General features: G+C 38.0%; 1 protein-coding gene across 2 annotated transcripts; it reads right to left on the bottom strand.

The window, feature by feature from the left end:
- Positions 1–2,099: 2,099 nt before the first annotated feature.
- Positions 2,100–6,135, bottom strand: LOC149840443 (glutaredoxin-C5-like). 2 transcript variants are annotated; one of them, XM_090004431.1, is made up of 2 exons: positions 6,119–6,135; positions 2,100–2,421 (listed from the first exon to the last, which is right to left on the bottom strand). In XM_090004431.1, exons 1-2 carry the CDS (start codon positions 6,133–6,135, stop codon positions 2,100–2,102), a joined length of 339 nt encoding a protein of 112 aa, XP_089860557.1. The 2 variants fall into 2 exon arrangements, with proteins under 2 accessions (XP_089860557.1, XP_089860556.1); XM_090004430.1 differs by lacking the exon at positions 6,119–6,135 and having other exon boundaries at positions 2,100–2,471.
- Between the last annotated feature and the right edge of the window lie 20,661 nt (positions 6,136–26,796).

The raw sequence follows: 26,796 nt of genomic DNA, 5'->3' as shown, positions 1-26,796 counted from the left end.
TTACTTTATTGCCGTGAAAAAAGGTCACACCAGTAAAAATGTTATACTTATGTAATGTATGTCATGACATGATTCATTATTGATGTTGTATAAGAGGTGCAACTGTAAAAAGGTAATTTCTTGTAGTGTTTTTCTTATTTTTTTGATTACTAAGAACCTTGCCCCCCCCCCCCCCCCCCCCCCCGCTACACACACACAGTGCCTGGTAAACTTGGGCTAAATCTCAACTAATGTTACCATACATATCTTTTAAAGCAAAGTCCTCCACCTCTGGCTAGTCAACTTTTTACTGGCGGTAAAGCCAACTCAAGGTTCTTTTGCCATCGTTTCATACGTTAATTTTTCTTTTTAACCCCAGGATTTGTCTTTTAATTCGGTCCTGTAATCAACAACATTGAAGCCGTCGTCCTTATTGGGGCGCCACCAGCTTTGGCTTGTTCAAGTTTACTTTCATGTCACGAAAATGAATTGTAGGGCCGGTAAACGAGTTGAAGAAGCTCAGCTTGAAGAGTTCAAGCTTAGGTCATTATTGTAGTGAACCAAGCTCAAGCTCAAGCTCATAATGAGCCGAGTTCGAGCTGGCTTGTTTATAAGAGAAATACATTGTTTTAAAGCTTGAAGAAATTGGATTATAAAAAATATACATGTCAAATATAGCTAAATACCTATTATTCATATTCAGCTTGCCATGCCTATTTTACAAGTTAGAACGATCCCCTTCGGCGAACATGAGCCGCCCTAATTGCCCGTCTAGTGGACTAAACCTCCTGCCGTTACTCCCAACCTTTCCTCAAGGGTATAGATGTAATTTTTGAAAAAGATGGAGAAATGCTTTTGTGAGCCCTTTGGGAGGGACGGAGGTTCGATCACGTGGTGGTGGTGGCGCGCGTGTGAGTGGCTGACGTCGCTTAGGTTCTCCGCACGGTCAAACTTTTTCTCAATCCAGATGACGTGGAGAGGATAAAAGAGAAGCCTGTCTGACGTGGACTTACTACCATCTCAACGGCATATAAACTGACGTGGCACGTGGCGAATATGCTGAGGGAAAGAGAGGCTGTTTGCATGCGCGCCAGGGCGTGGTCCCCACCGATGCTTATCCCATCAACAAGAAACGAACCTAGCACGCGCCGTACACCCCGCCCGGCTTGCTTTGAGCAAGAGAGAGAGAGAGAGAGAGAGATGGAAAACGGTTCCCCGTCCCCACTAACAGTTTTTTCTGACAAGAATCTCCATCTACCGGCCGGAAAGGATAACAAGCTTAGAGAGAGGAACGGGTGGCCGGAAAAGTAGCCGGAGTGGTGATTACACAGAGATTTTCAATGAGATACTTAGTCAATAGTACAAGTCAGATAGTAAACTTTTTGAATGAACGCTAAGTTGATGCATGAATTAGGTCCATATCATAGCCTTTCATGTTGCAACTGCACCGGCGAGAGTCTCACTATCGTAACCGAGTGGTCTCGAGTTCGAATCCCTCAACTTTCCGTTTGGTTATTTAAAAACAAAAGTAGAGAGAGAGAGAACGGTTGTGACCATGCAAATCCCATACAAATCTTAATGTAACGAATACCCATCTCTTAAAATTCATGCACCGTAAAGAAACCGGAGAGCCTTATCCAAACAAGACCATGGTTCACCCCAAGCAATGCAAAAAGAAAAACATGGAAAAAGAAGAAAAAGTCGAGTACAGAAGTACGATATAAGCAAAAGACCCAACTCATAAAAATTCAAGTGTTTTTCTCTATACAAAAGTAAGGAACTCCCCCACCAATTACATTTCCTTAATCCAGTCTTTACCTACTAGTAAGTGACACGATAATAAGCCTCCAAAACCAAAAAGAAGAAAAAGGAAAAAAATCCTGTAACCAAAGCAGAAAAGAAACGATAAGAGAGAGAGAGAGAGAGAGAGAGAGAGAGAGAGAGACGTAGTGATCAAAATGGAGTTAGGAATGAATATAACCCATCCCATCACTCCCAACGACTCCCTCTCTCTTTCTCTATCTCCCCATAAAACCCTCTTCGCTATGTTGAAAAAAAAAAGAAGAGAAGGAAAGAGACTCATCGCTTTGTGTATATATATATATATAAGTCTCTCTGAATCAGAGCCAGAGAGCGCCAGCTTCCTTCAAGAGAGGCACCAGGCTACCGTTGATGTGGGAGGCCATGACCCTGTCCATCGCCCCCACCAACTTGCCTCCGATGAACACCGCCGGCACCGGCTGCGTGTTACCAAGCAGCCTGGAGAGCGCTCTCTCGATGTCCTTGCCGCGCGGGTCCTCGTCCAGCTCGTACACCGTCGGGCTGACCCCCAACCCGCAGAAGAGGCTCTTCACCGCATGGCACAAGCAGCAGGAGCTCACGCTAAATATCACCACCGCGCTTCTCGACGCCAGCCGCTCCACCCTCTCCATCGCGTCCCCTCTCGCCTGCTGTACGTACATCCTCCACGCCTCCGCCGAGTAATGCATCATCCCTCACCACCGCCACCAACAAAAAAAGGGAATGGAATGTGAAGAGATTGATAGATAGAGAGGAAGAAAGGAAGAAGTGAAGTGTTGGAGTGAGAGAGAGAGTTGAGGGATGATGGAGGGTGGGGAGTGTGGTATTTATAGTGAAGGGGACAGCGTGGTGGCCGTCGATTTCCCTCCTTTTCCTGTTTTTTTATTTATTTAATCGGGGTTGCTTTCGTATGTTTCCTTTTGTCTGCTGTTTGTTACGGTCGTCACCGCATCCACATGCTGACATGGACGGCGAAAATGGCAGATATGCCCTCGCCTGCGGACGAAATAGTTTTGGGTTTGGTTCTGTTAAGTCTGAGTTTCTGACCAACTTACTCGATCTGTTCGGATTAACCGATTGGGATACAAAAGCTATATGGTCATATATAAAAGATTGTATCTTAGTCCAGTAACCTGCTCCAAGAAGAAAACTATTATTTTAACTGGTTTGATATCATGATTGTGACGCAACCAAAAAGTTAGAAGTATGATATTTTGGTTATTTGGAAACGATGAGCAGGGCATATTTGGGAGTATGGTTGGTGGGACGGGGAGGGTAGTGGACAAAGGTGGCAGGCTTTATCAGGACTGAGGAGGGTTTTGTTGGTAAACGGACGGCTTGTCCGTCCTTGTTGTCGGGGCAACCCCAGAAAGGAGAGCTTGGGTCGAGGGTCTGAGCCCACTGACCCACACCTGGACCCTACTCTACAGAGGCCGATGCGGAAATTTGATTCGAGTGTGTTGGGGGGTCCCCAAAAAAGCAGGGTTGGGGGGTATGTTAAAGATCCGGACGGGCTTTGCAGTCATTCTCCTCGTTGACTCTTTTAGTAGGAAAAAAGAAATGGTTTTTTATAACCTGCCCCCCTTTTTATGCATAGACAGTCTTCCCAACGTCACCTTAGGGTTCGGGCTAGGGTTTTAGAGGGGTTTTATTTTATCTTTTGTTTTTTTATTTGAATTTGGGGTTTCCTTGTGTGGGTTGGTTTATGGTTGGTTGGGTGTGTTCAGGGAAAGGTGAATGATTTGGTTTGATGTGGATCGGGCCTATACGGCTTTTTTTGTCGGTTAGAGTCTTTTTTTTGTTCCCCGTTTTTGTACGGTAAAGCCGAGCCGGAGGGCAGCGGCTTGCCACGTCAGCTGCCGCGATGTCATAACGGTCTCCTGTCGTGGACCTGATGACGTTCAAACTGAACATGTCGTGGGTCCCATGAAAATAATATCCTCTCTCTCTCTCTCTCTCTCTCTCTCTCTAGGTTTTCGGGTTTGTCCCGGATGAGATTCTTAATGACCAACTTGTCCCTATGGAATAGGGATGCCATAAATCGGATCCGGGTCGGATCTATGCATTACTGACTCTGACAATCAGATCTGACTTAATCAGATTTGGAGACAGATAGAAAAAAGCTAAAACTAAATCCGGATCTCACTAGTTTAAAACCCTAGCTAGATTTACACTTTAATTGGATTTGGATTAAGATCTCCATGCAAAATTAAATACTGAATCTGTTGGGAATAGGGATTCCTACGGGCTTCAAACGGATTGGATTTAGACACCCTGCTTGAGTGTTATATTCATGAGTATTTAAATTTTTTTATTTAAACAACGAACCAAACCATAAAGCCAACCACAAAGAGATAAAGAAGAAGAAGAAAAAGAAGGATATAAGATTTATGTGGTTTGGCACTTGGGTCTCATGTTCACAGGCCAAGGAGAAGCAGAAATTCATTAACATATTTCTCAGTCTGTCTCAAGCCTTTCATTATCTCCATAAACCCCATTTAAAATTCTCGTTGTATGATCTCCAACATATTTCTTGAGTCAGGTCATAGATCATTGCGGGTCCAAAATTCAAGACAGCTAAGATATGTATGTTTAATTAAACAAGTTGTGAACATATATAGTTCTTTTCTATTAAATCAAAATAAATGAGATTTTTACATATACACCGAAACCGAGAAATAATATCAAAATCCAACAAACCGGCCCATACTGAGTTCCTACATTATCATTTAAAATTCTGTCTGGATTTAACTCTATTGCATTGGATCTTGAGTTTATGTTCAGAGTTCTTTCTCAGTATCTGGATGTAGATTTGGATCCATAAAGATATAAAGATATGCGCTCGTATCCAACTTATTTGTTTCCTAACTAGCTAGGCTTACATATTTTGCAGCTGAAGTATTATTATAGGTAGACATTCAGATAGATTGGGTTCGGTCACACCTTCAATAACAGTTTTGAAAACTGGCCAGGACCATTTCTGCATGTTCGATCGGGTTTGGACCTTATCCAGTGATAGGATCCAAGCAAAAACCTGGGATCTGGTCGATTGGCCCGAGCCCCGTATACAATGGTCCGAAAAAGGAGAGGACCTAGGCGTGGCTAAAGAGCAGCAATTAGTGCACATCACCTTGTGTTGGGGATGTTGCAAGTTCGAATCCCAATGATATATGGTTGTATAACTGGTAGGGATCTGTCTAACCCCAGCTTTCTCTGTGCAAAAAAAAAAAAAAGCAGCAGCACGATGAGACGGAGAAGACATGATCGACCTTGCAACTAGAACAGAGTTTCTCATGATTACCAAAGGGGGCTGGGGCTCTGCTTGTTTGGTACGAGCAGCTAGTGCACGCCACCTTGTGTTCGGACGTTGCAAGTTCAAATCCCAATGGTATCGTTGTATAACAGGTAGGGGTCTGCCTAACCCCAGCTTGACTTTCAAAAAGAGTTTCTCATGATCATTTGTATCGAAAGAGCATCGTTCAAGGAAGGTTGGCCAGGCTTTCATCCAGCATCCCCAAATTGCTGATATAGGGGAGAGAGAAGAGGAGATAAGCCAAGCATTAGTAGGGTCGATCAGATTGTGCTTGTTCTTGATAAAAGATAACCACGATGATCCTTTGTCATCCAGGGCAATGTCCCACCACCATTTGCAGAGAAGTGGGGTGTTCTTTAGATCTTCGGTTTCTGAATTCCAAGACCACCACATACATCCCACCCAACAAGGGATAATTTCGCTTTTGTAGGGATCCAACTCCATAGAAATTGCCTCATGATTTTTTATAGTTGCTGGTCCACCTTCTTAGGGATGCTATAAACTGACATAAAATAACAAGTGATGGAGGAGAGGAAATACTTAATTTTTGTAACTCTCCCAGCCAAGGATAGATATCTCGCTTTCCAAGCTTGAAGCTGGGAGGACACCTTCTCAATAACCGGCCGGCTGCCTTGCGTGTGCTTTGATTCATCGAGTTCTGAGTGACCAGCCCAAGTAAGCGGTGGGTAGCGATCCTGGGTTGGTGGATTGTAAAATCATGGCCATGAAAGGATACTGGGTTGATGAAATTAATGTCGACTGCACTTTTGAAAAGCAACGCCAGACACTCTAGAGCAATATAAAAAAGCAGTGGAGATAATGGGCAGCCTTGCCGCAGGCTGCGGTGCATCTTAAAGAACCAGACAGAGGATCCATTGACCTGCGCCTGAGGCAGAAACCCATATTCTTTTTAGGTATAATGACCAAGAGTTTTGTTGAATACTTTTAGAAGACAACTGTTGAGGAGGAAGTCTTGAACAATGTTGTTAGTATCGGTATCAGCCCTGTATCTTTTGGTCAACCAGCAGAGCTCTTGTAGACATCTCTTTGAACCCCTGGCTATAGGTTTAAGTAAGCAAATTTTTTTATAAAAGATAGAAGGCTTTGTAAAATGTCTTGGCTTGAGTTGACGTCTGGCTTATCCAGATGCAAATGAGTGGGATCCAGGATAGAGTTTTGGCAATTTTTTGCCGTTTCGGATCCTATTTTGTGCATTTGGCTGTTCCAGATCCGACCAGTTTGCATCCCTACAAACTGACTCCATTTATTGGATTATTCACATCTTAGCCACAGACTTTCCAAACGGCAGGTACCCCCTAACCATGAACACAAAAAATTGTGTTTGGTCAAATCACCTGATCCATCCTCCCAAAATGGTTAATGCAATATTACAGAGCTTACTCGGATTTCAGATGGGAGCCCCCCAACCGAAAAAAAAAAAACGAGTCCAGATCCTGTTGCTTCTAAATCTGTTTAATTACAGATCCAACTGGTTTCAGTCATGCATACTGAACAAAATTTAACTGGCTCACAATTCTAATAATGAGTCCAATGGATCACCACCAGTGTAATATTCCAGCCTTGAACACCATGGTGGGTCCATTTAGATTCACCCTGATCTAGCTCAACTTTGTTGTATATTCAAATTGTAGTAAGATTTGAGAGTGGGGCAGGCTGCAACTCAGTTTAGTTTTCCCTGATTTTTTTATTCTTTAATCAGTTTCTTAACCTAAATTAGTTTGGGATCAGCAGTTCAAACATTTTCACTGATAATTCTTTCTTTATATATATATATATATATATATATATATATAGAGAGAGAGAGAGAGAGAGATCATGTAATGGAAAGACAGACAATGCTAATTTCTAGAAGTTGTCATCCTTTGCACTCTTGGGCGGCTATATATATATATATATATATATATATATATATATATATATATATATATATATATATATATATATATATATATATATATATATATATATATATATATATATAGTAATGCTAAGGTGCTCCAGGAGTACCTACTCCTAGGTACTAGAAATCATGGTTGTAGGCTGTATCTTATCTATTAAACCATATATGGATGTACCCAACATATTTTATTTGATAAGAATCATACTTTGGATACTATTTTTTTGGACATAAAAATAGAATTTTATAAGTTATGAAATTTTGATACATTGTGAGTCGTTGATTTGAAAAAATCTTTAAAAACATACATATATGCTATAATTACATGATTCAAAACTTGTTTTCTACTAAATAATGCTTTATATATATATATATATATATATATATATATATATAGAGAGAGAGAGAGAGAGATCATGTAATGGGAAGACAAACTTTGCTAATTTCTAAAAGTTGCCATGCCACTACAAGAAATATGTGGATTAACGATGATCTCAATCCGTCCCTAATTTGTCGCTAAACTGTTTAGCGACGGATAACTTTCATCGCAAAATTCTAGTTGCTAATTAGCGACAAAAACTATTTGTCATAAGTTCTGACACTAATTTGTGATGAATTAGTGAATGTCATGATTCATCTCAAGGTCATCATTAATATGCAAAAAGTTGGTTTGGCGACGAATTTTAATTTGTCACTATTATAGCGACGAATTTTAATCTGTCACAAAACATTGGCTGATTCACTTTTGTGACGGATAAATATTCATCCTTAATTCGTCGCTAAATTAGACACCGATACAAAATAGCGACGGATAATATTCGTCGCCAATCTGTCATAGACAATAAAAAAATTTAAAAAAAATTGTTTAAAACATAAATATCAAGAAAAAAATCTTGTGATACAATTTATATTTTCTGTATAATTTATATTTTTTGTGTATAAAAAATAAAGTACACATTAAAAATACATATAAAAAGCAACTAAAACAATTTATCGATCCACTATAATCATCGTCAAGTTCTAATTATTTACAAGTGAACATTTACAAAGATTTTCTTTTGAAACAACAAGAAGGTACAATAAATTCAATGCATGAATCCAATCATTGTCAAAATTTCGTGCGTCATCTTCTTCATTGTCTCGATCTACCCCTTCAGCTCCTCTACGCTGATTATCTCCAGCATCCTACAAGAGAAAATAAATGTTAGTATTGATAAACAAAATATAATTAAATAAATTATATGCAATGCACCTAAGTTAAGGCAATCAAAGTAACATGAGTGAATTACACAAAAATCTAGCTAGCAATAAAGTGAAGGATATTAACGAAGTCAAATGTGTTCTAAGGCTAACATAAAAAATTCACAATGATTTAATCATGCAAATATGTGTTCTAATCATGTATATACTAGCTTGAAATCTAATGACATAAAACAAATCACATGAAACTTTCATACATGAGAGGCACCTGCAAACGAGGTTCCTCTGTCTCGAAAAAAACTGCACAACTCATTACGGACAATGTCAGAAATTGATTCATGTAAATAGTCGTGCATTGTGTCCTTAACAAGCTGGTGGACACCATCCCAAGAATTAGGCGGGTCAGTCGAATGCTTGGAGTTGATGCTGACGAGAGATGTCTGAGAGTCGTGACTGGAGGAGGCAATGACTGGTGAAGTGTTCATATTACTCTCAAACCCGAACACACGACCCTTTTTGGGTTCACCTGTTGCAGTCACTTATGCTGCAGGTTCAAAAGGCGGATGCTGAGTGGAGTCATCGCCATATCACTCTATTATCTGTTACTCGTATGACTCCTACAAAGTAATGATTACAATGTGGATTAATAATTAAGAATTATAATATTTATGATAACTTGTATATTACAATATTTATTAATACAATAAATACATACCGTTGTCGTTCTCGCCTTCTCTAATACGAACTCTCCCGTGGTCTTATGTTTATGTGTTTCAACAAACACATCCTTGTATGGCACAATGTCTCCTTTTTCTGCTTCTTGCAAAGTTAAATGATAAAAAATTTATTTAACAGGTATGCAACAATACTTATAAAATAGACAATATATATTGATGAGTTACTATTTTCTTCAGGTGGCTCCCAAAAGTCCTAGATTCACCTATGTGTAGATGGGCATCGAGCATCTTCGCTCGATTTTATGCAGCCTTCGCTGAACGGTTTTGAAATTTATGCCCCGCTCACTTGTCGCACATTGCATTCCAAACATCTGACCTGATAGTAGGAGGGTCATGGCCCTTCCACTGCAGTGGATCATCTATCCTGCCAGATGCTTTTCTTGCTGCAGTCTTCATATTGTGTAGCATGTCTGCAAATCGACTAGCAACCACCTTCTGCCACACCTTCCTTGCGTTCTGCTCCTCCATCATATTTGCAAAGCGATTCAAAGCCTATAAATAATTTCAGAAAGTTAGTAGACATGATTATAACAAAAAATTAAATATAAAACACATTAACTATGGGAAACGATTGTATACCATAAATGAGGACCACAATCTGTCAAACACCTCCTTCAGGTACTCTTTCCATTGAGCGACCGGTTCTGGTAGATGTTGAACTAGTGAATGCCTAATCTCTCGTATTTTCTCTTGTAGCTCGAACCTCGCACTGGACATGAATTGGTATACATTAACTATCAATATACAATATTTATAAGATAAGTATAGGATAAGTGAAAATGAAATACTTATGGTCGATTATCGGTATACACTATTTGAATGAGTCATCGTGTGTCAGACTAAGAAGACCCTGCATCCAGCGTTGTCTCGTGACTTGTATAAACAACTGGTGTAGGTGGGTCATGTGCAGGCAAAGCATCATCTATAAAAAAATGAGTTAGAAATTCACATAATGCGTATTTAAAATAATCAAGTATATAATTAGTTAAATGATATACCTATCGAAGCAGCCCATGAAGATGAAGGCTGAGACTGGCTACCACTGGGTGCTCGACCACTATAATCTCCACGAACCATATTCTAACAAATAAAAAATGTCATGCAATACATTCAAACATTGCAATACCTTCAAATCATTGTAATACATTTCAATACATTCAAATCATTTATATCAAATATTGCAATACATTAAAATATAAGATATGACATCACTTGCTAATCATGGATAATTTATCCTTAACTTGCAATACAATTTGATCAGTTACACAACTCTGTATCATCATGGATACATAATCAAATCTAAAATAACTTCATACAAGATATTCAAACATTGCAATACATTTAAATTATTCAAGTCATTATAATACATTTTAATACATTCAAATCATAACTCTATACCTATCGAAGATACATAATCAATTTGAAAATAACTTTATGCAATACATTCAAACATTGTAATACCTTCAAATTATTCAAGTCACTGCAATACATTCCAATATATTCAAATCATTCACATCAAATATTGTAATACATTAAAACATAAGATATGACACAACTTGCTAATCATGGATAACTTATCCTTAACTTGCAATACAATTTGATCAGTTACACAACTCTATATCATCATAGATACATAATCAAATAAAAAAAAACTTTGTGCAAGACATTCAAACATTGCAATACATTCAGATCATTCAAGTCATTGCAATACATTCAAATCATAAGTTTATACCTATCTAAGATACATAATCAAATCGAAATTAACTTCATGCAATACATTCAAACATTGCAATACATTCAAATCATTCAAGTCATTGCAATACATTCAAATCATAACTCTATATCAATCGAAGATACATAATCAAATCAAAATTAACTTCATGCAATACATTCAAACATTGCAATACATTCAAATCATTAAAGTCATTGCAATACATTTCAATACATTCAAATCATAACTCTATACCTATTGAAGATACATAATCAAATCAAAATTAACTTCATGTAATATATTCAAACATTGCAATACATTCAAATCATTCACATCAAATAGATATATGTATTATAAAATGTATTTCACTAGCTCAAGAATTCTTCCTTATCACTTGTTTGACTTTCATATTTTTCTTCTTTTTCTTTTTTTTCTTCTTCTTCTTCTTCTTCTTCTTCTTCTTTGTCATTTTCTTCTTCATTGGGTGCCCATCCACTTGGTATATCATTTGGATCACATTCTTCCATGCATGTGCCATCGATCAATGGAGATATGACATACATACCATGCGCGACATCGTGATCATAAGAGAAGTCATACATATCATTTGATTGATAGTAATCACTCTCTTCAGTTAACTTGTCTTCTTGTAACTGATCATACTCGGGGTATAGTTTAGACTTTACCTTGCAAACTGCCCACCATTCATTTCTATCTGACTTCCTTGTACTCGGATATGAAGTATAGTAAACTTGTTGAGCTTGCGAGGCTAATATGAATGGTTCATATGTTTCAAAGCTTGATTTATGATTCACCTCCACAATGCCTGAGGCTTTGTCAACTCTTGTTGTTGTGAGATCAAACCAATGACACTTGAATAAAGTTAGCCTATTATTTATGCCTAAGTAAGTCAACTTCATTATTTCTTCTATAACACTGTAGTAGTCATGTTCATTTTCACTGTAGCTGCTACCCTTGACGCATATGCCACTATTCATCATTGACTTGTTTACACCGTAGACTTTTATATGGAATCAATAATTATTTATGATGTACCCGTTGTAATATTGTACAACTTTGGTCAGATCATTTTGTAAATCACATATTCCTTGATCTTTAACATCACCATGGCAGACCTATAAGCATAAACAATGACTGTGATCATGACCAATTAAGTGACCTATTGTTGTTTACACAGAAAGAATGCATGTCATCATCCTTACCAACTCTTTCAACTATGCCATAAACTTATTTTCACGTTCTTTCTGTACTTCTGCATCAGTGAGATGTGAAAGTTCTTTTCGCAACTCCAGATCAAATCGTATGTACTTAACAAATACTTATATTATCGAACCATGTACGCACGTATTGAACTTAGTGTTACATATTAAGTATACTTACTCGATGTATGAGTCGATTACTGAGCAATTAAAAAAGATATAGATTTGTATTGCGTCTTGCTCTCGATCTTCCAAGAGTCTTAACCGGCAACTGCCAAAGGCATGCCCAAGTGGTTGAAATATTGATAGTTTGTCAGCTACAGTAAATTGTTTTCCATCATCATTACGAGGTGGGCATGTATAACATATTGAAATGTGAGGTTCAAAGTACATAGATGAGAAATTTAAAATCTCTTATAAAGTGTATTCCTCACAAATAGAGCCCTCTACTCTTGCTTTATTCCGAACCTTTTTTTTAGGTCAAACATGCATCTGTCAACAATATACATCTCGGATTACAATAAATTTCTCAGTAGCATTAAAGAATAAAATATAAAAAAAATATATACCTTTCAAATGAGCACATCCACTGATATTACACAGGACCACCAACCCTTAGTTCATATGGAAAATGTATGATCACATGTTCCATAACATAAAAAATATTGGTAGAAATATGTTCTCTAGCTGACAAATAGTAGTGATGATAGAATCCTCGAGATTCTTTACCTCAGATACTATGACTTTCGATGCGCACAATGTTCTAAAAAATCTACTCAACTAGGACAATACCCCCATATAGGTTTGTCTAACTTATCATGGAATGCTAGGGATATCAACCGTTGCATAATGACATGACAATCATGGCTCTTCAACCCATATAATTGGCTCTCGTCTATCTTCACAGTCGAGCAATGTTAGAGACGTATCCATCTAGAAATTTCAATTGTCTCAACCATTGACATACTTACTTTACTTGATCTGGTCCAAGCACGTACCTTGCCTTTGGTTTAAGTACTTTGCCATTGTATTCTTTGAGTTTCAATTCTGGTCTTTTACATATTACTTTTAAATCCATACGGGCCTTCGAATTATCCTTCGTTTTCCCTTTCACATTCATTACCGTATTGAACACATTATCAAACACATTTTTCTTCACATGTATCACATCCAAATTATGTCATATCAATAAGGTCGGCCAATATGGTAATTCCCAAAATATAGATTTATTTGTCTAATTATGATCCTTCCCAAATCCAAGGAAGGGCGTCAGGTTGCGAGCATCTGTCAATCCATATGGAAAGTATAGCAATCTTCTTAAAATCTCTATTCGAAACAACCTTATGGGTGAACCTTCCATTTCAGTTGTGCCTACTCGAAACACATTCCTTTATTGTCGAAACGGATGGTCTCTAGGTAGAAATCGACGATAATAATCAAACCGGCACAACTTTCTTCCATGCATCAGTCTAAAAGATTTTGTATCCTCCATGCAGTACAGACATGCAAACCTATTATGTGTGCTCCAATCAGATAACATATCATATGCAGGGAAGTCATTGATTGTCTATAAAACAGCAACCTTCATATTGAAGTTTTATTTTTTATGGGCAGTGTACGTGAGAACACCATCATCCTACAATACTTTCAGTTCATCAATCAATGACCTTAAATATACATCAAGATTTTGGCTCTGAGAGGTCAGACCAAAGAACAATAGAGACAAGAAAAGATTTTGACGCTTCATAAACAAGCTTAGAGGAAGGTTGTATGGGGTTACAAATACTAACCAACACGAGTATGGAGTTGATCTACCCCCAAATGGATTAAATCCATCTGTACATAAATCGAGCCTAACATTTCTCACTTCCATTGCGAAGGTCTGATGAGTACAATCAAAGTGCTTCCAAGCTTCTGCGTCAATAGGATGTGTGATCTTGTCTTCATCATGTCAAACTTTATTTGCATGTCATCTTATGTGTTTAGTTGTCCTTAAAGACATATACAATCGTTGCAATTTAGGGGTGAGAGGAAAGTAGCAGAGCGACTTGTATGACACTTCTTTTGGCCTCGTGCTACCATTGCCTCTTGTCTTTGGCTTGAACCGAGGATGCCCACATGACGGACATGGTCTGCTATTTTCCTGATCTTTAAAGTCACTGATTGTCCATAGAACAATGGCCTTCATATTGAAATTTTATTTTTTATGGGCATCATACATGGTAACACCGTCATCCCACAATACTTTTAGTTTATCAATCAATGGCCTTAAGTATACATCAATATTTTGGCCAAGTGAGGTCGGACCAGGGATCAATAGAGACAAGAAAAGATTTTGATGCTTCATACATAAGCTTGGTGGAAGGTTGTATGGAGTTACAAATACTGGTCAGCATGAGTATGAAGTTGATTTACCCCCAAATGAATTAAATCCATCTGTACATAGACCGAGTATAACATATCTCACTTCCATTGCAAAGTTCTGATGAGTACGATCAAAGTGCTTCCAAGCTTCCACGTCAATAGGATGCGTGATCTTATCTTCATCATGTCAAACTTTATTTGCATGTCATCTCATGTGTTTAGTTTTCCTTGAAGACATATACAATTGTTGCAATCTAGGAGTAATAGGAAAGTAGAGAAGCGACTTGTATGAAACTTCTTTTGATCTCATGCTACCATTGTCTCTTGTCTTTGGCTTGAACCGAGGATGCCCACATGACGAGCATGATATATTGTTTTTCTGATCCTTGAAATACAACATGCAGTGATTTGGACAAGCATCTATCTTTTGATACCCCATACCTAGAGCATTGACCATAACCTTTGCACGATAGAAATTTTGTGGCAATTTCTCATCTTTGGACAACGTACTCTTCACAATAGAGCACAGACGATCAAAACATGATTGACTCAAATTAAACTCGGACTTCGGATTCAGTAGTTGAAGAACTGCAGACAGGATAGTGTGACTCTCACAACCATTCCAAAGTGGCTCATCAACATCTCTAAGTAAATCATAAAATCTACTACCTGCATCGTTTGGTGCTTTTTCCTCTACCCCAGTTGGTACATCACTAGGACTCATAGCAGAACCCAGTTCTGATCTTGCGACATCAAATATCGAATCTACATATGGATTATCGTGCACTACATTCACCCGTGCGTCAAAATTGTTCCTAAATTCTTTACCATAAAACATTCAATTCTGATAATCACTCACAAAACTCTTTCTTTATTGGTAATGTCTAACGCCATGAGGTTCTACAAATCGATTGTTCTTACAAATCTTGCAGGGGCACCTAATCCGACCTATGGGATCCACTGTACTGACACTTGCCGTTATAAATTTAATAAAACTGTTAACACCATTCATATATTCGAGTGATACCTCATTGTCAACTATCCTACGGTATATCTATTCACGGTTTAAAGTTATTTTGTCGTATGATGTTACAGATATTATCCTAACCAGTTAAAAGAGAATCATCAGAATGCTATGATGAAGAAAATATCAAATTTATCATGCATTCGTGGTAGATGTAATGATTTGATATATATCACACGCACACACACACACACACACACACACATATATATATATATATATATATATATATATATATATATATATATATATATATATATATATATATAATCATATAATCACACAAACTATGATGCATACATTTGATAACTTAATATTTTCATGTGCAAAACCATTCATTTGAAACATGTTTGAAGCATTGATAACTTATCATTCATTTTCATGTACAAACTCATTCATAACACGATACATTCATTTAAAGCATGTTTTCATTATACAATTTCACATGGAAGTCATAATCAAATTGAAAGTAACTTCATGCAAGCATGGATATAATCACATCAAACATTATAATACATTCAAATCATTCATATCAAAACAATATCAAACATATACCTACAACAAACACACTCCAATATCCTGCTAACTACTACCATGACTAGCATGGAATCCAAACTTCAAAAATAAGAAAACTTCTATTTTCATACATTAAAATCATGCTCAGCATGATCTCTGAACTCCATCAAAGCAGTCATAGATATCCACAACTAAATGAGTGTGTGAACAGAAAAGTGTTGCATCCAAGAAATTAAATAACATGTGATCTCATCATGGGTATTTACCCGATTTGCATTGTTTTTGCCTTTGTATTTTTTTCTTATTTCTTTTTGCATTGCACTTTTTAGCCACATGCGATGCTTAATACTAATCATCGCGCAATTAGCTCAGCAACGTACCTGCAAAGCACAAATATATAAAACAATACAATGCAAAAAGCCAATTATGTCAATTGTCAAATAAACATGATTGGTCAACTTGACCAACTCAATCAAGCCCTTAAAAAGAACATTGAGTGCTTCAAAGTGCCACACTATTTCTTGCTTCATTCACAACTCACATAAGCATACTCACACCAAGGGTTTTATGTTTAAACAAGTTATACATGATCCCTACCTTTAATATGATACTAAACATATTTGAATCATTTTTGAAGAAAAGTCATAATTGTGTGAGAAATGCACAAAAGGAACCTATATTGCCTTTGCCAGTGTGGTACAACTAATAGAAGTCTAACTACCAACGATAGAAAAATCTATAAGAAAAAAGGTGTCATCAGATTAATTGCCTCTAACAACTCAACAAAAGCAAACAAGTAAAAAACATGCTCTTAAATAAAAAGCAAAACGCTGAAAAGACTAGATGATTTTGATTAGAGATTAACAGTCACAAAGAGCCAGAGAGTGATCACTTCACGGATTAGTTAGATAATCCAAACTCTGTAAAATGGAATTTATGAACTCTAACCTACGTTTGCCAATTACAGTGCTTCAGATCTTTTTAAATCTAACCACAACAAGAAACAATTGTTCATCATTGAGAGTGACTACCCAAAAAAGCATGGAAAAGATTACAACTAAGAGGAACTACTAAGAACAATATGCATTGGGCCCAAAACAAAGGATAAAACAAGCAAAATGCACACAAAAATGGATTAAAACCCTAAAATGCAACAGATCTAGGCAAATTATGAATAAATAAGAAAATTAAGCAAAGAAGTTGGGAACGCTAGAGAGAAGAAACAACAGATTCATAAAAAAAAAATGGCAAAACAAGCAAAATGTAGGGAAAATCATATTAAAATCATTATCTATGACAGATCTAAGCTAGAAATAAGAACAAACAAAAAAACATATGCAAAGAAAAATGAAATTAACATCGATCAGAACTACTAAGAACAATATGCATTGGGCCCAAAACAAAGGATAAAACAACTAAGAGGAACTACTAAGAACAATATGCATTGGGCCCAAAACAAAGGATAAAACAAGCAAAATGCACACAAAAATGGATTAAAACCCTAAAATGCAACAGATCTAGGCAAATTATGAATAAATAAGAAAATTAAGCAAAGAAGTTGGGAACGCTAGAGAGAAGAAACAACAGATTCATAAAAAAAAAATGGCAAAACAAGCAAAATGTAGGGAAAATCATATTAAAATCATTATCTATGACAGATCTAAGCTAGAAATAAGAACAAACAAAAAAACATATGCAAAGAAAAATGAAATTAACATCGATCAGAACTACTAAGAACAATATGCATTGGGCCCAAAACAAAGGATAAAACAACTAAGAGGAACTACTAAGAACAACATGCATTGAGCCCAAAACAAAGGATAAAACAAGCAAAATGCACACAAAAATGGATTAAAACCCTAAAATGCAACAGATCTAGGCAAATTATGAATAAATAAGAAAATTAAGCAAAGAAGTTGGGAACGCTAGAGAGAAGAAACAACAGATTCATAAAAAAAAATGGCAAAACAAGCAAAATGTAGGGAAAATCATATTAAAATCATTATCTATGACAAATCTAAGCTAGAAATAAGAACAAACAAAAAAACATATGCAAAGAAAAATGAAATTAACATCGATCAGAACCCGTAACTCATCAAAGAAAATCACAACTGAAACCACGCATTCACGATCTCCAAGCACAAGAAAACCCAAAATGATGGAAACCCAATAAGAAAAATATATCAAGAAAGACAAAAAATGATCCAAAAAACAACTCTAAAGGGATCAAAGTGAACCCATTTACGCTCATCCAGTTCAGACTGAGGGCGTTGGGTGGCCGGAATATAGCGAGTGGGAGAGAGGGCTCACCCGAGGGAAAGGGGCGACAGAGGGGGAACCACCGAGGGAGGAGAATGGGAGGTGGCCCACACGGTCTCCGGAGGGAGATGTCGGTGGGTCGTCGAAGAGCGAGGGTGGAGATGGCGAGCAGCGCGGGGGCGGTCGGCAGAAGAGCGGGGACGGAGATGGCCGGGGCGATCGCCGGAGAGCAGCACGAGGGCGGAGATGGTCAGTGCGGTCGACGGAAGAGCGGGTGCGGAGATGGCCGGGGCGGTGACCGGAGAGCGGGAGGTGGTCAGGGCAGTCGTCGGAGAGCGGGAGGTGGTCGGGGCGAGCAGCGCGTGCGTGCGCGCGCGCGCGCGCGCGCGCGCGCGAGAGAGAGAGAGAGAGAGAGAGAGAGAGAGAGAGAGAGAGAGAGAGAGAGAGAGCAGAGTTAATTCCGTGCCCTAGAAGGGCGTTTTACATTAAAAATTAGCGATGGATTCGCGATAGAACAATTTCATTGCCAACATCGACGCTAATTAGCGATGAAAAATTTTTGTCGCTAAGTTGCGATATAGTTTGCGACAAAATTAAATATGGCGCTAATTAGCGACAGATTTTGCGACAAAATTGTTTCATCGCAAATCTCGTAACTAATTCCAATTTTAGGGACGGCTAATTTTCTCTCGCTAATCCGTCGCAAAATTGCAATGGATTATTTCTGTCGCTAATTGATGTTTTTCTTGTAGTGTGCTTTGCATTCTTGGAAGGCCACAAATAAAGGGATATGTTGCCCCCACTTTTGTTTCTTTGTTGCACCTTCTTTTTCTTTTCTCTTCTTCTTTGTAGTGTAATAAGAAAACAATGACAACAAAAATGATGGCCTCCACCCTAATCAATGCATCAACTTTCTAAGCCTTCTTAGTTGTGATCTTTCCTGCAGTTTATGCCACGGGATTCAAATCCGAGACCTCTTGATTGTGATAGTATGATCTAACCGGTAGCTATGTCACAAAGATGAGTGAAAGCTCAGGCACACGACACTATCAGTAGCATGCATACGTCTCTTCAACCCCATGCACCGCACCAAGTCCCATACCTATGGCACGTTGCAAGGCTCTCCGAGATTTCATGTGCAACATTCTCCCCCACTCAAGCCATCGTCGTCCTCGACGATCTCTTCGCTTAACACCTAAGGAGTTCCCTTCGACAACGCAATCCATCTGGATGATGTGCACCTTCCCATTCAGTTCCTTTCCCTTTTCAGAATCACAGGACCCCAGCGTAGTCCTCATTTTCAAACGGGTCTCCCATGCCCGCACGACATCTTGCCGTCTCAGCTCGCTTCACACGTGTGCCCTCATTGCACACCACCAATTTCACACTCGAGCGCCCCCATTCGCCCCAACTTCACCACTCGACCATGTGGTTCATACATAGACCGCCAAAACAAGATGAAGCCCATTCTGGAGGTTCCACTCACTTGGCTCCCCCGTAAGCCCTCATTGCTCACTCATTGGCTCGGTCACTTCAGGTTGCGCCACTTCGGCCATACTCGGTCTGCACACCACCTGTCATCCTGACTGTGGTCCGTGGAGAGTATGCCGGCACACACGAGCGACAACCGAGGCACTCCCTCTCGCGTTGCTCTCAACACAGAGCGACAGCCGAGACAATCCTTCCCGCGCTGCCCTCAACACAGAGCGACAGTCGAGCTTCTCCTTGCACTGCCCTCACCAAACAAGGCACCCTCGAACCCAAAGGTGTGCCTACACTCTGGCTTCAACCCACAATTGTCGCAACTTTCGAACACACTGAGTCTCATACCTTAGCGTGCCTCTAGCAACTCCAACAACGGTCCACCGCAATCCACTGTGACCTTCCGTCGCGCATAAGCCCTCATTCATAGTTCACTTTCTTGGTGGTTGGTGAGCTCGCAATAAGCAAACACTGCCCTTTCAGTGTCTCCTTGACCCAAAGGATTCATTCCTTTTAAACACATATTTTGTACGCCACTGTGCCTCGCAAAGCTTTCAAGGCATGAAGGAAAACAACGATCTTTCTCGTCCACACAAAAACTGCACATTGTTGTCCTGAGCTGACTATATAGTTGGCCTTCCACATAGCCAATCCCACTCCAACAAATTCGACTTGCAAGTTCGAAATGTTTTAAAAAATAGGACACATGGATACATAACTTTTTTTAAATTAATTAATAAAAAATATTTTTTATTATTATAATATCAAAGATAGTTTTTACTAAAATATTAAAAGATTATTAAAATAATAGTTGTACTTATTAGTGTCCATCTCCACGAGTTAGTTAGTTAGGGAAGAAAACAGATCAGATATGGTCAGATATCCGTTCCAGATCAGGCATGTTATTTCTGGACTTCAATTCTTTAAGTAAAATCCAAATGTGCATTTAGATTGGATTTGGATATGCTCAATCAGATTACTTTTGGATTCAGGTTGGATTTGGATTATAATTTTAAGTCAGATCTGGAGTTGATATGAATCAATATCCAAGACGATTAATCCATGCAAATAGCTTGTATTTATTCTTTTTTTTTTTGGATCCGATATGACCATATGTATTTTAGATTTGGATCCAACCTTGGCTCTTCGGTAAAAATTAATTAACTCCGCCTGTGTATAACTGTTTAGTTATACACTGTCGGTTCCAATCCCAGATAAAATAGGAGGGTTGTGGTAGGTCAGTGACAGTCAGCATAAAAACTTAGTCATACCCTATGAATATGAACCAATATGAGAATTTCGTTGGGGCGTTCCCTACTAAGCGACGCATTGTACTCTATAGGCCCGGAGGCAGTGATAAATGGGCAAGGGTTTCTAGGTCGTCTCCCGGAAGCGACGCGTTACACCGGCGCCCGGGTGTAGTGTCAAATAGGCAAGGGTTCCCTCACTTTGTTGGACGGGTGGGGGTAAAGAAGTTAGTCCAAGACCATAAAATTAGGTTAGCCACTTGGAACATAGGGTCTTTAATTGGTAAGTTGGTAGAATTAGTAGATGTTATGTGTAGGAGAAAATTGATATTTTATGTCTACAAGAGACCAAATGGGTAGGTGAGAAGGCAAAAGTGATAGAACCTCGGGGATATAAGATTTGGTATACAAGAATAAATAGAAATAGGAATGGAGTAGGGATTGTTATGAGTTGTGAGTTTATAGATAATGTAGTTGAGGTTCGTAGGAAGGGTGATAGGATTTTACTTATTAAATTAGTATTAGGTACGGATATTATTAATATTATTAGTGTTTATGCACCTCAAGTAGGTTTAGATGATTCCATTAAGCATCAATTTTGAGAAGATTTAGATGGAGTAGTACAAGGGATATCTTATGGTGAAAAGCTTTTCATCGGCGGTGACCTTAATGGACATGTAGGCATTAGTAGGGATGGATTTGAGAGTATCCATGGAGGCTATGGTATAGGAGAAAGAAACGAAAGTGGAGAAAGGATTTTAGATTTTGGTTTGTCCTATGATATGATCTAAGCAAACACTTGGTTTAGGAAGAGGGAGTCTCACTTAGTAACATTTAAAAGTGGGGTTAATACGAGTCAGATAAATTTTTTCCTACTTAGAAAGAGAGATAGGGGTTGTTGCATCGTTTGTAAGGTTATATCGAGAGAAAGTGTAGCTACACAACATAGAGTTTTAATTTTAAATCTTAGAATTAGACAATACCGCAAAAGGGATAGACATAGGATAGATCCTAGAATTAAGTGGTGGGCGCTGAAAAGAGCTAAAAAAAGAATGTTTGTAGAGCAGGTAGTTAAGGAAGTTGATTGGTGTCTCGAGGAGGATTCAGACTCAATATGGAATAAGATAGCGGGTGGCATGAGAAAGGTGGCTAAAGAGGTATTTGGTGAGTCTAAAGGCGGTGCACCGCTAGGTAATGATACATCATAGTGAAACGAGAATGTCAAATTAGCTATTAAGGTTAAAAGAGAGTGTTATAGAAATCTAAGTAAGAGTCATGATAATGAGAATTTGGAGAAGTATATGATAGCAAAGAAGGAAGCTAAAAAAGTAGTTCAAAACGCGAGGGATAAGGTATATAAGGAGGTTTATGACAAGTTGGATACCAAAGAGGGCGAGAAGGATATTTATAGGCTTGCAAATATGAGAGATAGGAAATCGAGGGATCTGGGTATGATTAGATGTATCAAAGATGAAATACAAAGGGTTTTAGTCAAAGATGAAGAGATTAAGGAGAAATGGAAAGATTATTTTGATAATCTATTTAATAGAAGTCATGCTCAGGATCTTTGAGACTTGTCCATTCCTTTTCATGAGATGAATTGTGACTTCATGCGCAAGATTTAAAAAAAAAGAAATTGCAGAGGCTTTGAAGAAAATGAAATCAAGAAGGGCAGTTGGCCCAGATGGTATACTTATCGAGGCTTGAAAATGCTTGGGAGAGAAAGGTTTAGAATGGTTGACAAATTTTTTTAACAAGATTTGGCGGACAAATAAGATGCCTAATGAGTGGAGGAAGAGTACTTTGGTGCCTCTATATAAGAATAAGGGTGATATACAAGATTGCACAAACTATCGTGGTATAAAACTCATGAGTCATACTGAGTTTAGGCTGAGAAAGGTTGTCATGATATCGGAGAATCAATTTCGTTTTATGCCTGGAAGATCAACTATGAAAGCTATACATCTTCTTAGACAACTTATTGAGAGATATAGAGAGAGAAGCAAAGATTTGCATATGGTTTTTATTGATTTGGAGAAGACATACGATAGAGTACCTATGGACATTCTCTGGTGGACAATGATGAAGAAAGGTGTTTCTCTCAAGTACATTAGTATAATTAAGGATATGTATGAAGGAGTAGTAACCAATGTCCGCACTTGTGGAGGGGTGACAACCAATTTTCCTATAACGGTTGGGTTATATCAAGGATCTGCTTTAAGCCCTTTCCTATTTGCTATAGTGATGGATGAGCTTACGAGATCAATTCAAGAAAATGTACCGTGGTGTATGTTGTTTGTTGATGATATTGTTTTGATTGGTGAGTCTAGAGTTGGGGTTAATGCTAAGTTAGAATTATGAAGACAGACATTGTAAGCAAGAGGTTTTAAGTTGAGTAAGAGTAAGACAGAATATATGAAATGTCGATTTAGTAAGCAACGAAGTAGTGATGGGAGTGTAGTGAAGCTTGGTGAGCAAGAAATACCGGTGGATGATTGTTTCAAAAATTTGAGATCTATCATTCAATAAGTATGGAGAAATTGATGGAGATGTAAATCATAGGATAAAGGTTGGGTGGATGAAATGGAAAAGTGCAACTGGAGTGTTGTGCAATCGTAGAATGCCATTGCGGTTGAAGGAAAAGTTTTATAGGATGACTATTAGGCCCGCTTTACTATATGGTACGGAATGTTGGGCTGCCAAGAGACATCATATTCAAAAAATGAGTGTAGCTGAGATGCGTATGCTTAGATGGATGTGTGGAAATACAATAAAAGATAAGATTCGAAATGAGGAGATACGTAAGAAGGTAGGTGTTGCACCCATTGAAAATAAGATGAGAGATAATCGTTTATGGTGGTTTGGACATATTTGGCGAAGGCCTAATGATGCTTCAGTTAGAAGGATGGAGAAATGGGAAAATATATTAGTTAAAAGAGGTCGGGGTAGGCCTAGGAAGACTTGGATGGAGATGATAGGAAAGGATATGAATGCTTTGAACCTCACCGAGGACATGGCATTGGATAGAAATGATTGGAGGAGAAGGATTCATATGGAAGATCCAGAATGATTTTCTTTGTTGGTTCATATCGCCGACCCCAATTGTTTTGGGATGAAGGCGTAGTAGTTTTTGTTGTTGTTGTAAACTTTGGGTTTGGATTCAAATCTAAAAATATCTGATCCAAAATCCGATCTGTTTGCACCACTACCGGTAGTGTCACTAGGAACATGCTGCCAAAATGGTGTGTCCCTATAACATAGCAGACCAGCTATCTCATTTAGCCCTCACAGTTTCAAGTAGTTTTTTATTTTTTTATTTTTATTTTTTTTTATGTTGAGGAGCCCTCACCGAGAACCAGGTCACTTAATGGGCCCACCTGCAAGGTAAACCCCTGTGTTTGGTTGGAAGTGGTCTTTTCTTTCCACTGAAGAAGCAATCCGTTGTGGGAAGGTAAATAATAGATATAGCTTCCTTTGCAAAAAAAAGAAAAGAAAAGGAAATGATAAAAATATTTTCAATCTCTTAAGCTTTACGAAAAAAAAACTTAATGAGTAAAAAGCCATCAAAATGCAAATGAACCAAATGTAACTGGACATAGGCCCAAAAAAGTTCCTTTGGAGAGCGGATCCTGTCAAACCCCAGGTGAGATTAGCAATCTCATCCAGCGTTTACAACCACAAACCCCACCCCTCACCCAGCGTTTGACAGGATCCGCTCTACCCAAGAGACCTTGGGCCTTGCCAATGGACAGACCATGTTAAGAACGTACAGAGCAGTATCATATATACCCCTCCGATTAGTAGACAAAATATTCCTTTATAAACAATAATTCATTAATGTAGAAATTAACATGCAAAAAGTATGTAGGAAAATCTGTCATATGCTCATGAATATGTTTATAACATAGTCATTGAGTTCTCTGCTTTACTGTAGGGATGTCAATGAGTGGGGGTACGACCCAGTCCAGACACTTACTGGATCTAGTGGGGCGAGGGTTTGGTAGCAATAGTACCATGATTAAGATCTGCAAATTTTTAATATAAGAAACATGAAAAGATATTATTGTATCAGGTATAGATCGTGTTTAGTTTACATCATTCTTATCATACCCACGGTATGGTTTTTCTTACGAAAGATTCGGTCGGAGCTGGGTTCGAACCTGGTTTCAGCTCCTCTTAATCGGATTAGGGTGTGGACCCACCTAATTTTAGCATAGCCTCGAACCATTGAGAACCCCCCGAGCTTTGGTGCTGGATACCCAATATTTCAAATGTACCATGATCCTGTTTGCTTCAAGTGATCTCACTCTAGCATGGTGATATATATATGACGGGTTTTCCTTCAAACTCATTCGGACGCTCAGTGTAATGCCGCACATCTTTAACACTGCCGCACATCTAGTGGTTTTTGAACTGCCACTAAACCTGCATTTTTTCACCCATTCTTTTATCAGATCGCTAAAAGTCTGTAGCACAAAAAAATAGATGACAGCATCGCCGTTTGATCTCACGTGATCAACGGTGACACTTTGTCCAAATAATCTTCAAACAATTTAAGTGTTTGAATATATATATATATATATATATATATATATATATATATATATATAGAGAGAGAGAGAGAGAGAGAGAGAGTAATGGGTCGGTACTAAACCGCGTGCTAAATATGTTTTTCAAGCTTTTTTCATTTTATTTTTAAATTCTGACCATACAAATGTGATCTATGTACTAGATTTTATAGGAATCAGCTCTTGGAAAGTTTGATTCTAAAACATGGGTGGGTTTTTAAAAAGTTTGAAAAATCATCAGTCCAAAATCTTTGTAAAATTTTGAGGTTCCAAACATCATTTTTTTTTACATAAAACACATTATCCGGGTGTGAATTCTTAGTAAATCGACCATGCCCAACACATTTATAGGGTCGAAACCACATAAAAAGCACCAGAAAAGCTGAAAACCCCATTTAGTACACGGTTTAACATCAAATGGGTTTAGCACGGACCCATTACTCTCTCTCTCTCTCTCTCTCTCTCTCTCTCTCTATATATATATATATATATATATATATATATATATATATATATATATATATATATATATATATATATATATATATATATATATGTGTGTGTGTGTGTGTGTGTGTTTGGAAAATATTGGCTACTAACGAAAGTAAGGAACTAATGAGTAGAAATCACGTTTTTCTTAAAAAAAAATTCTAATCTTTTGTAGATCAAATGTTACATATGTGATCTACACATTTTTTTTAGTAGAAAACTTATTTTGAATCATGTGATTATGACAAGTGATAATGCATGAAATGCATTATAGTTTAGACATAGTATGCATGTATTTATCCATGTTTCTATAGTTTACAACCCATATTTATATTGTTCCAGGTGTTAAGGAGCTATGTTCAAAATTTTGTCCAATTCAGAGTTAAAAGGGTAAAATTATGAGTATTTTTGTGTAACGGAGCAAATTTAGAGAAGATCCAGATCCAGACCTACATGAAACTTATCAAATCATGGATCGTGGACCAGAGTATAGCATGAAATCCAATCCAAGCTTCAAAACCCGTCCTCAACTACCAGGTAGTGCCTAGGTCCTGTGAGCAAATTAGAGGAATATTTGAGGCTCTTTGCAAATAATTTTGTATTAAAAGTATTTTTAAAAATAAAATAACATTGAATAAAGAAATAGGGAACGTCCTCTAGGCTGGCGTTTTTTATCCAAGGTTGAGAGTCCTTCATTATCATCTTCCTCCTCAAGCTCATACGTTTTGTCATCGCACCGAGGAGTTTTTCGGGTGTTTTCCCACTGTGGAGTTTTTCGGAATTCTTCCACCTCCCTCTCCCTTCCATCTTCTTATTGTTTTGTCTTATTCTTGTGTCTAATCTTCACTTGGTGATTATATTTTTGCATAAAACCAACAAGCCATTGGACATGTTTTAATCGTGACGAGGAGTTTTCCAGGCATCGCCTCACCGCCATAGAGTTTTTCAAGCATTACTTTTTCTCTCATC

The sequence above is a fragment of the Nuphar pumila genome, chromosome 4 (genome assembly GCF_984573655.1).
Source record: "Nuphar pumila chromosome 4, dmNupPumi1.hap1.1, whole genome shotgun sequence".
In the NCBI taxonomy this organism is placed as follows: domain Eukaryota; kingdom Viridiplantae; phylum Streptophyta; class Magnoliopsida; order Nymphaeales; family Nymphaeaceae; genus Nuphar; species Nuphar pumila.
Note: the sequence above shows the minus strand (reverse complement) of the source record. Positions and strands in the feature narration are given on the sequence as shown.

What these genes read in the sequence shown, in the direction of transcription:
- LOC149840443 (XM_090004430.1), bottom strand. Translation starts at nt 2,471, where the DNA reads ATGATGCATTACTCGGCGGAGGCGTGGAGGATGTACGTACAGCAGGCG.